The sequence below is a fragment of the Lissotriton vulgaris genome, chromosome 9, assembly GCF_964263255.1.
Source record: "Lissotriton vulgaris chromosome 9, aLisVul1.2, whole genome shotgun sequence".
Classification (NCBI taxonomy): Eukaryota; Metazoa; Chordata; class Amphibia; order Caudata; family Salamandridae; genus Lissotriton; species Lissotriton vulgaris.
This window is the reverse complement of record NC_141697.1, coordinates 983,242,938-983,259,025: the sequence shown is the minus strand read 5'-3', so window position 1 is coordinate 983,259,025 and position 16,088 is coordinate 983,242,938. Positions and strand designations below refer to the sequence as shown.

Sequence of the window (16,088 nt, the reverse complement as noted above, 5' to 3'; positions counted from 1 at the left end):
GCTTTCACAACGTATGCCTTTACCCCGCATTGTAAACACATACACATATATACAATGTATTTGTGGGGGGAGGGGAGGGAGACCCCCCACACCCCTGAACTTACCTTAAATGCATGGTAAAGGCATACGTTTTAAAAGCATATTCACACTAAATACATACGTGGCAAAAAATGCATGGTAAAGGTACAAAGTGGTAAAAACCTTGTTCTAAAGGCTGTTTCCCGTTGCAGCAAGTAATAATTGGTCTTGGGATTATAGCAGTGGCAAATAAGGAAACAATTAGGACCAAGTCCTGTGCACGAGTTTAGGGTATTGGTTTTAGTGCAAAAAACACTATTCAAAGTACTTTTCGAATAGTGTTTTTTACACTAAAACCAATACCTTAAACGTGTGCACAGGACTTGGTTCTAATTTGCAGTGTGGGTCCTGACCTACCTACACGCAGGGGTTTTTGTTTGGGTTTGTTTTCCCTGACCTGGTAGCACTGTATTCATTGGTCACATCCGACACACTCAATTGCGAACTTGCTTGAGCGCCATTTTCTTCCTGACTTAATCTAAACCCCCCACCGAACCAAAATAAGGAAACAATGTCTGGGCAGGTCCTACATCTACATCCAGAACAATTTTGCAAGATGCCCTGAATTAACAGGAGACTTGGTCCAGTGTTTTTCTCATTCAACACCCGGGCACTGCACCAAACCTCCATCTAAAAGGAAGCTAACCAAGTACCTTGCACCTAGTTATACATTCGTTTCTAATTCCAGTAGGAGGTAGTTGGTCTACTGTACAAAAGAAACATTGGAATGGAGTCATCTGAAATTTACCTCAGGTCCAATTGCCTCCGTCTTCCAATCCCCTACCAGGACCAGTGAGTGACATGAAAGTAAAATAAAAGGAGTTTGCAACTGTGATACCTAAACAACTCCCAAATGCACCCTTCGCCAGATGATGAACAGTAGCACATGCAGCGTGAAACATTTTTGTACATACTAAACCAAGAAGACAAAGCCATATCTTGCTCTACATTACGCTCCAACACAAACTGAGGTTAGCAAGAGTTTGATGACAAAGGACCCTTTATTCTAAATGTGACATTGGTCTTTTATCACATTCTCTCGATAGCAGTTTAGAATTGTCATTAAACCACACACACTCTCAACCCCCCCCCCCCTCAAAAAAAGTGTAACCAACTTTGTGGACACTCTGGAGATCATTTCTCTGGAAAAGGCAAAGACTACAGCTAAACCAGTCAGTAAACATGAAGACCTGCTGAACAGACGACTGACTTTACGGACCAAAATACAAAAATCACAACACCACTCAAGTTTGCACACCACCAGATCCAATCGGTCAACTGGATCCCACACACTGCTGCAATATAGACAGCAACTCTATCATGAATGGTTGCCACTTGCCAAAAAATGTCAAAACTTCACCCAACAGATGATCAGCCAATCCAGCCTACACAAACAAAACAACCTCTAAGCACTAACCTAATTAAACTCCGTCGATGCCTGGCATCAGAAGCTTGCAGAAACTGCACTCGTCTGTAAGTAAGTTAGGAGTGTTACCTGTTTACACAGATGGCTTTCCCAAAGCTCAAGACCCAGTGTTAAGGAAGTAAATGAATGCACCTTACAGAAGCATTGTTGCATGAAAAACACCCTCTGTGAGGACCATGTTATCCATATCAGCCACAAACTGAGCTCAATACCAGGTCTGAAATCATGGTTCAAGAACAACAGAGCAAGAAGGTCAAAGGTGGTAAGATAAATAACCTAAATAAATGCATAACAAAATAGTTAAGAAATATAACCTTTCTTCCTTTGCCCTAATGATGTTTGACAACTCAAGGAAAAGTTATTCTATCGAAAGTGTATATGATGTTTTGTTGGAGAGCTACTGTATTCCTTAGTACTTGGAATGGAGACCCCCACACACACATCCCATCTGCGAAGCACCACATTCTGATCTTAGGTGCATTCCATAGACCGGGCTGAAAACAACAGTGCTTCAATCCAATGAATTCTGAATTATACCAAAGCCCTATTCTATGCATTCAACATGACCCCATAACAAATGAATGAATCTGTTTAAATGCCCGTGGTGGGAGATCACTCATACAGGCCACAATATAACTCTCACCTCTGCAAGGAAGTCCATGGTGTAGGTGTACACGATTCGGGCATACGGCAAGACTGGCAGTGTCCCATTTTGCAGCTGTGCACCAACTCGTTGGGCCTCTTGAACCCTATGAGCAACAAATTTCTGAGTGTTGTAGGATAACTTGAGATCTTTGTCTAAGTAGATCTCTGGGTAGAGAACTTGGCTTTGGTTCCAAAGCCAGCTCAGCTGATCATTTCTCTTCCTGTCGATTTCTGGACACTCACCCGTGTAGTTGAATGTGGAGTTCTTATACTCAAAGTTGTAACAAGAAGGGAAACCATAAAAGCCCCACAGACCTTCAGGTCGCAATTTTTGACCAAGTGCCAATGTCTCTTCCATGAAGGCCCGAGCTGCAGCCTCAAATTCCTTTTGGGCTTCTTCCACTACCCGGACATGTGGCCAGTCCGGATGCAGCTTTGAGACTAACTGAATAGACTGGTCTACGTAAATCTTCATCTTGTCCCAGTTCCGCTCCCACAAAGGGCGCCACGCCTCCCAGTCCACCACCGCTAGGCCATAGAACGCTGGATTTAAGATGGCAGTTTCAACATCTTTTTTGGTTTTTAGAAGGTGGTGTATCAAGCTGGCCCTTTGTGGGATGCCCCCATTGACAGCAGTGCCATTGTTTGTGTAATATGGGTAGTATCCAAGCTGCGTACTGTAGAAGATGACCATGTTCTGCCCAACAAAAGACTGGTTTGGGTTGAGCACAATGTCAAAAACACTCAGGTCCAGCTCAACCTGGTACTTCTCCTGGCACTGTTGGGTGGGAGCATTCCAGACACTAAGGAATGGCCGGTCCAAAAGAACTGGTTCAGCAGAGTAATACAATCTTTGGTTTGAAAACAGGAACAATGAAATCAATGAGAGGTAAAAAAGCACCAATTCCATTTTCAGGCGCGGAGGAAAATTACATAGGACCTAAAGGAAAATGTACGGAAGAAAGTTAGAGTAGCAATTAGAAACCTGATTTCCCTCCCCATTGTATTATAGAATTCATACTTCCAGAATCTCCCCAGCAGTTTCCTAGAGAAGGGTGAGCAATTTGTAAATAACAACCAACTAGGTTGGGGAATTTAACGCACTCAACATCAAGATTTGCTTAATAAGAGTAGCACATTCAGTCTAAAGGGCTGCCGATTATGAAGGCAGAAGTACACTAGTCTATGAACAAGCTTACGATGTACCTGCCTCCACCTACACTACCAGCCTTTAGAAGTATCAGCTTTTAGTGGAAATAAAGGATTTCTTTATAGGGTAGGCCCGCTCTGCTTGGACTACCTTTTTTAGTTTACACTCTGTGAAGAAGTAACGAGGAAAGTACCTTTATTTATTGAAAGGGTTACATATAATTTTCATGGCTGAAAAACCTCAGGCGGCACACGTTAAGGATTTTAAGAACAACTCCTAAACTGAGCTAAAAAACCTCAAGAAAGAGTATGGTAAGAGGTAGGCAGCTTGGGTGCAACAAATCGCAAGAAAATGGTTACCAATAATAATCAGAAGTAAGGGAAACGTAAGGCACCTCAATCCCTGCCTGCGGGACATACTGTATAACAAATGGACAGGAATACCACAGGACTCCCCATCCCGAGAGAAAAGGTAGGTGATCAGGAATCCGGAAAGCGGGGTTACGAGCATTTCCAAAAGTGTTTACAAGTAGCATATTATTCCCTGTTAAAGAATTTCAAGAGAATAGTCTTCCTCACAAAGTTCTCTAGGATTCTAATTCTCCAGGCACTCGCTTCTAAAAGCATGAATCTAAATATTAGGTGGCGCTTTTTCCGTGGTACAGTATTTATATCTCTTTGGCAACCTTCTTAGACTAATTTACCACAGGACATAGGGCCTGATTTATATGTTGTATGGAGAGGGAACTCCTTTGCAGCGGCAATGGAGTCCTCCCTCCCTCCTGCCAACATTATGGTCTGTCTACCCTATTTAGACTTCTGCGGACCATAGTTTGAGGACATCGGAGACTACTCTGTATCTGCTGTGGTCAAACCCGTCTGATGGCGATCGGAGATATGGCTGTATGTCCATCCATCTTAATTAGATGAGCCTAGGGCTGAGCCAAGCGTGCTGTTTCCCCGCAAGCTGAACCATGCTTGCTTTAACCACGTATATGCCTTAACCATGCATATGCATGGTTAAGGCAGCGAATGTTCTAGAGGCTGGAATGGAGGGGCATGAAGAAGATGGATCAGGAGAGGATGAGGTCAGGTAAGTGGGACTGGAGACCGATTTGGGGGGGTGGTGGTAGCTTTTAGCAGTCAGAGTTGTTTATAGGGCAGGGGGCTGTGTTTTAGGGATCAACCCGTTGGGGAGGTCAATATAAGGGGTGGGAGTCAGTTTTTAGCGATGAAGGCAAGTGGGGGCTGGTGTTGTTTTTAGGGTGTGGGGTCAATTTTTAGGGCTCGGGTGAAGGGATAGTTTTCAGTTTAGCGCAAGGGGCAGCTTTAGGCCTGAGGGCGGGGTGACTGGATAGTTTAAAGGGGTAGGGTCAGTTTTTAGGGCTCAGGGTGGGTGGGGCGGGGTAGTTTTTAGGGCACTGCGACAGATTTTAGGGCTCAGGTTGGGGAAAAGGGACAGTTTTCAGGGCTGGGGGCAGGAGTGTGGTCTTTACCACACATGTCCCTCTACCAATCATATCTTTACCAGAAAACTATGTGGTAAAAGCATTCATGGTTGAGACTGCATGGTTGAGGCATGTGTTGTACCATTATACAACTGATTTTCAATGTCCATCACTGCCAGGAAAAACCTGGCGGCAAGGAGCATTGAAAAGTGCTGAATGCCTCGCTCACCATCAGGAGAAACTCCCATGGCGAGTTGTGCACTGTACTGTTATTTATTTTTTAGAAAGACATACAAGCTTTGGAATTTTCTTTTTGAAGAAAAAAGTTGTACATTTGATGATGGCTCCGATATGTTGATGGAGTCGTCCATCAAACGTACAATCCTTGCGGGTGTGTCTGGGTTGTGGTGTTCCAGACCATTACTTGATGACTTCTCTCAGCGGAGGTGAGTCGTGGGTTGGTTTGGGGGGATCTTGGGCCTCAAACGTGAATGTTTGTCAGCCCCAATGTCCATTCCTCTGGCAGGAAATGTCACAAAGAGTTCTTCCAATTATCCGGGGGCCATTAAGTTTAGAGGTTTTGTTCTGAGTGGTCAACATTCACACCAGGTCCATGAGAACGTATCGAATGCCCTGTTTAAGATGAGGTATAGCAGTAAGAAAAATTTTCTTGGGAAAGTCCTGCAAGATGTAGAACTTGTGGCCTTTGTGGAGAAGCCGACCCTTCTTTCTGGCCTTAAGAACTATGGTGTGAGGCTGTTGGTGGTAGAGAAAGCAGGCAATTATTTGGCGCAGTGATTCTTTAGCTGTTGTGCATTGTTGTTCAGCGCTTTGCTTTTTCCTAGATTCATTTGTTATTGACTAAAAGAACCAGGCAAGTGGCCAACCTCTATTTCCATGAATGATCAATCCTCTTGTGTGGAAATGTGCATGAGTGCTCTCAAGGAGTACTGCTCTAAAATCTGTACTTAACACAGCCTTCCCACAGTTTACATACTGGAATCAACTTTCGCCGTTAAGACACCCCATTAGCCTCATGATTACCTTCATTATATATCAGAAGTGCAAAGAACCAGAAAAGTTATAAAAGCCTTCAAGGGGTGTGATCAGTTGTACAACCTGCACCTTCCCATTGGGGGTCAAACTCCATGTTCTTATTCTGTGAGCCAGTTGTTAAGCATGGGGTGGGTTGAAAGAGGGCGTAGCCAGAGTTCTAATGCACTTTTCCTTGGTGTGCCATGGGTCCTCGCCAATCGGGTTCCCATGGTGAGAGACTGGTTCCCATGGTGAGAATGGGGTTGGCAAGGAACCTTGTGTTGATATATCCTTCCAATTTTTCAGGCACAATGACGTACGGAGGGAGGTTGCTTTGTCTGTTCTGGTTTTCCAGCCCATCGATTTTCTTTAAAAGGTACCAGTGTCCTTGTTCCCAGTCTATGGGTGTCGCCAACTGCTGGTCTATGCCACTAATTCTGGTCTCCATACTTTACAATCTATGGTTCAAGGAGGTGTCCTTGCGGAAAGTTTGGACATCTTCAGCAAGGGCTGTGTCTTGCTGTTTATCTGCCCCCCCCCCCCCCTCCCATAACTTCCTCTGAAGATGAGCTGTCCGGGAGATTTTGACATTGCTAAAGGTCATGGGGTGACACCATTTACAAGCCACATATTATGCAGCAGAGGCTGTTCACCCCTGTGTTTGGTTCCCGTATTCCTTTTGGTACTCAGATTCCGCTGTCCCAGACCTGCTTGAACAGCTGCCCGAGTTATGTCGAACAAGACCATGCCAAGTTAATGGAGGGTGGATAGTGTGCTGCCCAGTATGTAGCAGGTTGGTATACTTTCAGTATCAGGATCTTCTCAGTTATTTTGCCACTACCAAGCTTTGTGTAGGTCGGTGTATTTCAGGGCCCATTGTCGTCGTCACCTCTGATGGGGGCTGGGCGTTACATATCTCGCTCTTTCTCCGTAGTATGTATCGGGCTGCGTGTTCACTGAGGGGTAATCGGCTGGTGAGTGGCCTTTTGAATCTGGGAATGCTTCTGGGGGTACCTCTGAGGTGAGATGGAATTACAATTAACTTCCTTCATCTCAACACTGTCAATCCAGACTCTTTGCAGTGGGTGGGATCTTGTGGCTGCTCATTCAATACTTTTTAGGTTTTGACTAGCGATGCATGCGTACGAAGTACGCATGCGCTAGGAAAAATCTTATGCTCTGTGTGTAGAGTCGGGTAACAGCCCCCTCCTCCCATTGGCTAGCTCCATAAATGGAGGCTAGCCATTGGGAGAGGGCTCTGTCCGTCAATCTCGGACCAGATTCGGGGGCGTTCCCGAGAATTTTTGGCTTTTGGCTACGTCACGCTACGTCAGCCGAAAGCCGATTCTCGGGAACGCCCCCGAATCTGGTAAGGCACTAGTGGCACCCCGAGCGCTCTGCCGCCTCCTACTACGGTGTAAACGCTGCCTCCCTGATTGCCTCCGCTGCCCGGTGCCGAGAATAACTTGAGGACCTCCGGGGCCGCGGAGAGCAAGAACGAAGGAGCTGCCCTCCCATTGGCTAAGGCGGTCGAGCCCCCTCAGTGCCGCCGCGCTAGGATTTGTTCTCGAGCTGCCGCGTCATGAGCAAGAACGAAGGAGCTGCCCTGCCATTGGCTGAGGCGGTCGAGCCCCCTCAGTGCCGCCGCGCTAGGATTGGTTCTTGAGCCGCCGCGTCATCGCTGGAGCCGCCCTGCGATTGGCCGCAGCTTCGTTCTGTGTTCTTGATTTATCAATAACTAAAATGGCCCCTACACACAGTTGTTTTTTAGGTTTTGACTGGGGATGCGTACGAAGTACGCATGCGCCAAAAAACCTTATGAGTTGTGTGTGGCGTCGGGTCTCCGCCCCCTCTTCCCATTGGCTAGCTCCATAAATGGAGGCTAGCCATTGGGAGAGGTAACTGTCCGTCAATCTCGGACCAGATTCGGGGGCGTTCCCGAGATTTTTTGGCTTTTGGCTACGTCACTCTACGTCAGCCAAAAGCCCTCGGGAACGCCCCCGAATCTGGTCCGGCATTGAAGGCACCCGGAAGAAGTCCAGGTGAGTGCTTGCTTTTTTTTTAGCCCGTTCCCACCCCCTCTCCCGCTCTCCGTGTCTCCGGACCCCGTTCCCGCCCCCCTCCCGCTCCCCTCCCGCTCTCCATGTATCCCCGGCCCCGTTCCCGCCCCCCTCCCGCTCTCAGTGTCTTTGTTTTAAGGATTCTGTGAAGGGGTTGAATTTCCGATCTAGGCTGGCACCACTGCCCTCTTTTGCATCCCTATGCCTTGTTGATCTGGTGTGTGGGCGTTCGTTTCCTGGCACGCAGCTTGACTTTGGTGTGTGTCTCCGGCCCCGTTCCCGCCCCCCTCCCGCTCCCCTCCCGCTCTCCATGTCTCTGGCCCCGTTCCCGCCCCCCTCCCGCTCTCCGTGTCTTTGTTTTAAGGATTCTGTGAAGGGGTTGAATTTCCGTTCTAGGCTGGCACCACTGCCCTCTTTTGCTGTCGCATCCCTATGCCTTGTTGATCTGGTGTGTGGGCGTTCGTTTCCTGGCACGCAGCTTGACTTTGGTGTGTGTCTCCGGCCCCGTTCCCGCCCCCCTCCCGCTCTCCATGTCTCCGGCCCCGTTCCCGCCCCCCTCCCGCTCTCCGTGTCTTTGTTTTAAGGATTCTGTGAAGGGGTTGAATTTCCGATCTAGGCTGGCACCACTGCCCTCTTTTGCTGTCGCATCCCTATGCCTTGTTGATCTGGTGTGTGGGCGTTCGTTTCCTGGCACGCAGCTTGACTTTGGTGTGTGTCTCCGGCGCCGTTCCCGCCCCCCTCCCGCTCTCCATGTCTCCGGCCCCATTCCCGCCCCCCTCCCGCTCTCCGTGTCTTTGTTTTAAGGATTCTGTGAAGGGGTTGAATTTCCGTTCTAGGCTGGCACCACTGCCCTCTTTTGCTGTTGCATCCCTATGCCTTGTTGATCTGGTGTGTGGGCGTTCGTTTCCTGGCACGCAGCTTGACTTTGGTGTGTGTCTCCGGCCCCGTTCCCGCCCCCCTCCCGCTCTCCATGTCTCCGGCCCCGTTCCCGCCCCCCTCCCGCTCTCCGTGTCTTTGTTTTAAGGATTCTGTGAAGGGGTTGAATTTCCGATCTAGGCTGGCACCACTGCCCTCTTTTGCTGTCGCATCCCTATGCCTTGTTGATCTGGTGTGTGGGTGTTCGTTTCCTGCCACGCAGCTTGACTTTGGTGTGTGTCTCCGGCCCCGTTCCCGCCCCCCTCCCGCTCTCCATGTCTCCGGCCCCGTTCCCGCCCCCCTCCCGCTCTCCGTGTCTTTGTTTTAAGGATTCCGTGAAGGGGTTGAATTTCCGATCTAGGCTGGCACCACTGCCCTCTTTTGCTGTCGCATCCCTATGCCTTGTTGATCTGGTGTGTGGGCGTTCGTTTCCTGGCACGCAGCTTGACTTTGGTGTTACTTTCTCAGTGCTGTGTGAGATGAAATCATGTGGAGAATTGATTTGTCAAGGCAGGTCTCTTTCTATAGCGGGTTCTTCCCCTATCTCACTTGTTTAACATGTCTGTCCTATGTGCCACTTGCTGGGACTTAACCATATCTGGAGGCAGGGCACTTTTGTACTATCGGCAATGTTCCCCTTGGAGGTGGGGAAAGGGGCGAGGTTGGAGGTGGGAGGAAAGGGGGGCGGGGGTGTTGGCTAGCAGGTCCAAGATGGCGGATGCACCCTAGGCCAGGAAGCACCGCACTGCTGCCCCTTATCCGACATTAATCCTGGCAACCAATACACCTCTGAAGCACCTGTGTCCCCGGTTTTGACTTTGGAGTCACCCTGCAGCTGAAGCAGTTACCGCGATGCTGCTTAATGTTGGCAAGCGGACTATTGCAGAGACCCTAATCAAGGCCTGCTGCCACAAGGTGTCTGGCTAGGGACAGCTGGCGGGACCAGGCGAACGTGGCACATCACAGGCCCTAACTTGCTCCCTGCCAGACCACGGAGGAGCCTACTGACCAGAGTCTAGGTGCGGAGAGTTGTGAGCACCGTGAAATATATCCCTGCCCACTGCTGTGCCTGAGGCCCGGGACACTCACCATACACACTACTCGAATCAAATGACTATCCAACCGGTGTCCCGGCGGGGACGCAGTACCTACGGCGCTGCTACACCACCGGGCCCCTTTTCTTCTAGCATCTGTTGCGGGGCACCTCGCCCTGGGAGAGGTGGTTCAGGGAGTAGGGGCGGGCGTCCCCAGGTGCAGGTGCGGCTCCTGTAGTCTAGGGGGAGACCCCTACAGCTCTGCTGGGGCCTACCTGCTCTGCTGGCCGTGGGCTGCGTTGCTATCTTGCTCCTAGGCGGCCTTCTCAGACAAAGCGGGCACTGGCTATTTCCGACTGCCCTTCCTGGTGCCTGCTCTGCGCCTTGTTGCCTACCTACACAGTGGAGACTGTCCGGTCGCTGGATCCCTGGGAGCTGTGCTCAATGGCCCATGAACAGAAATGTACTGCCACTGGACTCTGACCACGCAGAAAAGCCCCTCCCCACCATCCTTACTTGCCGCACCGCCTGGCCTTCTCCAGTCATTCCTGTGTGGGGGGGGGGGCTCGCACTGTGTGGGGGGGCTCGCAGTGTGTGGGGGGGGCTCGCAGTGTGTGGGGGAGGCTCACAGTGTGTGGGGGAGGCTCACAGTGTGTGGGGGAGGCTCACAGTGTGTGTGGGGGGGCTCGCAGTGTGTGGGGGGGCTCGCAGTGTGTGGGGGGGCTCGCAGTGTGTGGGGGGCTGTGTGTGGGGGGGCTATGTGTGGGGGGGCTCTGTGTGGCTGTGTGTGTGGGGGGCTCTTTGTGGGTGTGTGTGTGGAGGGCTCTGTGTGTGTGTGTGGGGGGGGGCTCTCTGTGGGTGTTTGTGGGTGGCATTTGCGAGAGATTAAGCTATTGGCATTGTAAATGACAATGCCATTTATTTATGTTAAAAAAAACATAAATAAAAATAATGTCAAGAGCAATGCCAATAGCTCTAACTTTAACAAAGGCGAAACCATTGCATTGTAAATGCTTGTTAGTTTAATGAATCTTGTAAAACAACCACTGAATTAACTTTTGTTTTTTTTCATTCCACTTAAAAATATTTTCTTTAACAGATCCCACCTTTCTACACACCCCTAGTGAAAATGTAGTGCACAGGTAAACTTTCCTAAATCTTCAGCAGTGCTGAAGTGGGTGTAAAAGATGTTTACAATTCTTTATGAATCACTCATCTAGGGCTGGATTCAAAATCAAAAATGTTCTTAAACCTAAGACTTATGCCTATGTATGTGTAACCGTATAACTTCTCAAAATTCCAGGAGTATTCCTGGCAATCTGTCACAGTCCCAGATTGCAATGAGTAAGCACACGCATGACCAGCTGGGCATATGGAAATTACACATGTACATTTCTGCATTCAGAAATGTAACCCAAAAGTGCACTTTTTTTCCATCTGGAAAATATATGTTCCATGTATAGAAACGCCTTGGACTACGCATCTATCAGTTGTGAGTATGTTCCCTTTCGATTCCCACCCAAACATGAGCCTTGACCCAAGAAGTGACTGCTTGAAGGTAAATAGAAAATGGACACTTTAATTTAAAACGTTCCTCTGAACGTTGTTTTTCTTCCTGGGGAGTTGCGTGATTGGGCGTGTGCTCTTTTTCACAGGCACCCCCAATCAAGTATCTCCTTTTGGATAGGTGGTCTGTGTTGTGCAGGTACAATGGGGCTTGGTGAAAATGACAAATGCTTTCTTTGGCACACGCTGTGTGGATATTTCCTGTTCTTTTTAGTGCTGGAGAAAAGAAATGTGTTTATCCTGATTCACCTTTCCTGATCCCTGCAGCTGCTTATCAGATCGGGCTGTGAGGCAGAGTTCTATGAACTGAGTAGAAAAAAAATGTGTGACTATCTGTTCTTATTTAAAAAATCTGCAAAGGCCCAGCAAATCACATACTTTGTGTATGCTTCATTTAAATCGTTTTCATCATTATCATGGCCATGGATGCAAGACAACAATAAACAATGTCCAGATAACTGGTGAATAATGATCCTGCTGGAGAGCAATCCTTTGTCTGCTGGTAGTTTTGAAATGCAGATAAACTGTATTTTACGTGGATAGCTCAGTGAGTTACTGCCTTTGTCACAGAGATTCTTGTGTTACTTGCAGTTCAGAAGTAACAAACCTATCATAGGACAGTGACCTATGAACTGTCATCAAAGAGCTGCATCCAATTCTGACTGGTATAGTTAGAACTACACTTTTCTTTTTTGTATTTCAATATAGTTAGAACTTCCCCAGTCTTTCATAATTCTAACGTTGCTAAAAAGAGGTTATTTCAGCAGATATACATTTTTATTAGTAAAGCCAACCCCCCTCTGCCCCCCCAACCCCTGGGGTATGCTTTAAATCCTGAGTTTGTGCATCTCCAGACCAACCCTCTTAAAATATACTTCCCCCTGCATGGATGACGTGATTCCTACACCTTGTAATCCTTATTGGCTTATGTGACATTCCCTATAGACTGATTTACATACTTATATGATTCATTGTCTCTGTTTAATGTGTGCGTGATGTAAAGTACTGCGACACTCTACACTGATATGAGTAGAGTAATACAACAAATGAAATGCATATGAGAGAAGGGCTATGGGGAGATGAAGGGGACTGTTGGAGGGTGCTAGTAATGGCATCTGCGGAGAAAGAAGTCATTGGTGGGGCTCCAAAAAAGATGTTCGCACTAGCGATGAAGCAGGGTCTGTCATGGCCTTTCAGTTTTTGTTTATTTAATTAGCAGTCAGGTCATTGGGCAACTGTGGGACATATTTTAAAGTTTGTGCAAATTATATTTCCTGCTATATTCAATGTTTTAAGTTTGAAGGTGATTTTACTAATTTTTTTTATCAAGAAGAATGAAAGTGGAGCTGGATGGTTGCTGATATGGGGCTGGTGCCTAATATCCGCTGTGAGATAAGGTGCACAGGAGAGGGATGTTGAAAAGTAGATAATCGGGCCTGGAAGTACTTGTGTTGAATCCTGGCCTGCTGGAATTTTAGGGTTTGCACTTAGGTCCAGACATTGCTCTTACTTTCAAATAACTCTCCACATGCTCTGTATACACACAGAATCGATCCATTGTATCATGGTGACTGTTTGCACGTAGATAAGATGTAATCCAGGGCTTGTAGGTTACAGCCAGAAGCGACAAATTGGGCCCGCAGTGGCCCACCCGACTGCACCTTTGGTTCACCCAAATAAAAATTGCTGAAGCCGGGCATGCTGCTAGGAGGAAAAACACTGCAGATCTCTCTCCCGGCTGCGCCTGACTGGGATAGGAGAATCCAGCTGTTCAGGCCTGTGATATCTCACCATCTGTACTGCATCTTTTTAGTGGAACCTTTGTCCTTAGTTGAACCGAAGGGTGGGAAACGTGAGTCCCAAGTCACTGCAAGAACATTAATGGCGGCCACAAGGAGCTCATAAGATTTAGCAAGTGGGCTGGTTTGGGTGGTGCCTCAGGCAAAGGAGTGACCAGGAATCAGCGTCTGTTGAATGCAGCCCAATGTAGCAGGACTGCCCTGCAGAGGTCTCCCTGTTGTAAACTGAGAATATCTGCAAATCTGTGGCAGCATACAGCAAGATAACTTGGAAGATTTGGAGAGGCCACAGAGGAAGCAAGAATACAATGAAAGCAGCCCTACTGACAATGCAAGACCCTGCTAAAATGGATGCCGAATAGTATTGATTCTAGATTCGCCCACGCAGGCTATGTGACGCAGCAACAAGGGGTGAGTGTGCTCATGAAGGGCAGAAACATTCTTTAGGCACTGATCTGAGAGTGGATAAAATATTTCTTGGATGAGCTTTTAAATGTATTATCTCTGGGTATCAAGATTTCCTTACATATCTAATAACTGTTCCCAAAACAATAATGCACCAACTTAATCTTCCTTCCCTTCAAAATATGGCAGGATTGTGAACGAGTTTGTTTTTGGTGCAGTAAAAACTGTGAGATGAGATAATATTGCATTTAGGCGTGCACTATGTGTGCTACTATTGTAATGTAAGACCTGTATTTTGCGGTTTCAGTGCTACATCATACAATAACATCTTGAGAGGGGAGTAACTGAAGAATACTGAACGAGGGTCCCCACTGCTGACTCGACTGCACCTTTATCTCCCCCATTAACACAATAATGGTGACGTACCTACAGCACACTGAAGTGTCTGAAAAGAAAAAACTCCAAAGCTAAATATAGAGTGAAAACAAATGGACAGTTCTGGGCTTTACCGAAACAGCGTAGTCCAAGTTCGGACGCCGACTCCCAAATAAGTACCCGAACAGGACTGATAAACGTTTGGCGCTCGTTATGAGGTCACTTGGTAGCTGTGACTAAACACGGTACAGCTTCTTTGCCCTGTTACCATGTACAACACTATTCCGAGGTGCCCGGACTCACACTTAAAAGTATAATAAAATAAAACAAAACAGACAAAGCACTTAATATAACATACACGTTCCACAATTCATCAATCGCGGTGCCCCATATATCCATTGGAAAAAAAAAAGATTTGAAAAAGTGCTTACCAACTGCGACCTGGACGAAAGAACACTGATCATATGATGATGCGTGTCGGAAATCACGCCTTTCCTGTCTGTAGTCTTCTGCCCCGCCCCTTGGGAGAATATCCAATCCGAAATCGAGCGTAGGCTGAGGTCCCGCCCCTTTCCTGCTCACACGGAGTTGTAGACAGCACGAGAACACGCCCACCCAGGCAACGGATGCTTCTGAGAAATTAAATAGAAACAAGAAAAGAATAATGATTCATACATGGTTGCATACTGGGTGCTAGAGGGTTCCTGTCCATATTTTCTTTCTTTACTGTGTCGTTATCAGATGCTTTAATCCAATTGGATCTAATGAAGTAAAGCACTACTAGACAGACTTCTTTCAAAATTAACGATGCAGGTGGTTTGCAATTTACTGAGAAAAAGTCACTTTACTGTGGTGTTTGATAATCAAGCTGGTGCCTGTCTGATGCCACACATGGCTCTATCACCAGCCTCCGCTTGCTTATGCTCTATACGCGGGGGCCAAGGGAAACATTCGGCGTTTTAAGCATAATTATGGCATTGCTACATACTCCATCATCTGCTGCATAATCTGCTATTTATAACAAAAAACAAAAAAAAAAGAATTCTAGCGCAATTGAATCAAAGGTTACTTAAAACGAAGCGGCCCATATTGTCATGAAGTGGAAGGCCCTTCTTAAACGTTGATGGATCATCTTTCTGTTGCTCATTGCAGCATTTGTCAAAAAAGCACTTATGAGGTGAAACCTTTGCCCCGACAATGCTAGCATATGTAGCAATCATGTACAATGCGTTATGCCTCGCAATAGCGAGATTTTGAGCTACTGGCATTGTAAATGGCAAAGCCTTTTATAATATTAAAAGGAATTGTCATTTACAATACCAATAGGTGAAAGTTTAGCAAAAGGAAGGCCAATTGTATTGTATGTAGATCGCGGTGTCCGTGAAGCGGGCACCCTGCTCACCAATAAAGTAAAAAAAAAAGAAGCAGAGCGCGTTGTCTCTGAATCGGGCGCCGCGCTCAACATTATAGTTAAAAACAAGCATTTACAATGCAATGGTCTCGGCATCATTAAAGGTAGAGCTATTGGCATTGCTCATGACATTTTTTTTTTCTTTAAATCATAAATAAATGGCATTGTCATTTACATTGCCAATAGCTTAATCGTTAAATAAATGGCATTGTCATTTACAATGGGCAACTGCAAGACTTTGTTTGTAATGTAAGCCATGCTTTCGCAGTACTGTTGAATTTCATTATCCTCGCCTTGTGCTATTTTTCAGCCGTATATAGCGTGAGTTTTGTGGAATTAAGCATAGTGTAACCTACCTTTGTGTTTTGGAACCTTGTGTAACAAGACATGTGTTCCGCTGTTCTTTGTTTTAGCTCCTGTGTGTCAGTGCACCGTGTAAGCGCACAAACATACCCTGCTCTCTCTGGAACAGTCACTCTGCACTCTGCCCTCAACAGCACTCTGCCCTCAACAGCACTCAGCACTCTACCCTCAACAGCACACAGCACTCTGCCCTCAACAGCACACAGCACGCTCTGCACTCAACAGCACTCTCTGCACTCAACAGCACTCTGCACTCAACAGCACTCTGCACTCAACAGCACTTTCTGCACTCAACAGCACTCTCTGCACTCAACAGCACTCTCTGCACTCAACAGCACTCTCTGCACTCAACAGCACTCTGCACTCAACAGCACTCTGC

At 47.1% G+C, this 16,088-nt stretch overlaps 1 protein-coding gene across 1 annotated transcript in view; it reads right to left on the bottom strand.

The window, feature by feature from the left end:
• LOC147692661 (hyaluronidase-1-like) overlaps positions 1-14,430 on the bottom strand; it is a 55,819-nt gene extending 41,389 nt beyond the window's left edge. Inside the window, exons 1-2 of the mRNA XM_086938845.1 lie at positions 14,367-14,430; positions 2,148-3,089 (exon numbers count right to left, since the gene is read on the bottom strand). Coding sequence (XP_086794971.1) covers positions 2,148-3,089; positions 14,367-14,399 — 975 coding nt within the window. The 5' untranslated portion in view covers positions 14,400-14,430. The remainder of the gene's footprint in view (positions 1-2,147; positions 3,090-14,366) is intronic.
• Between the last annotated feature and the right edge of the window lie 1,658 nt (positions 14,431-16,088).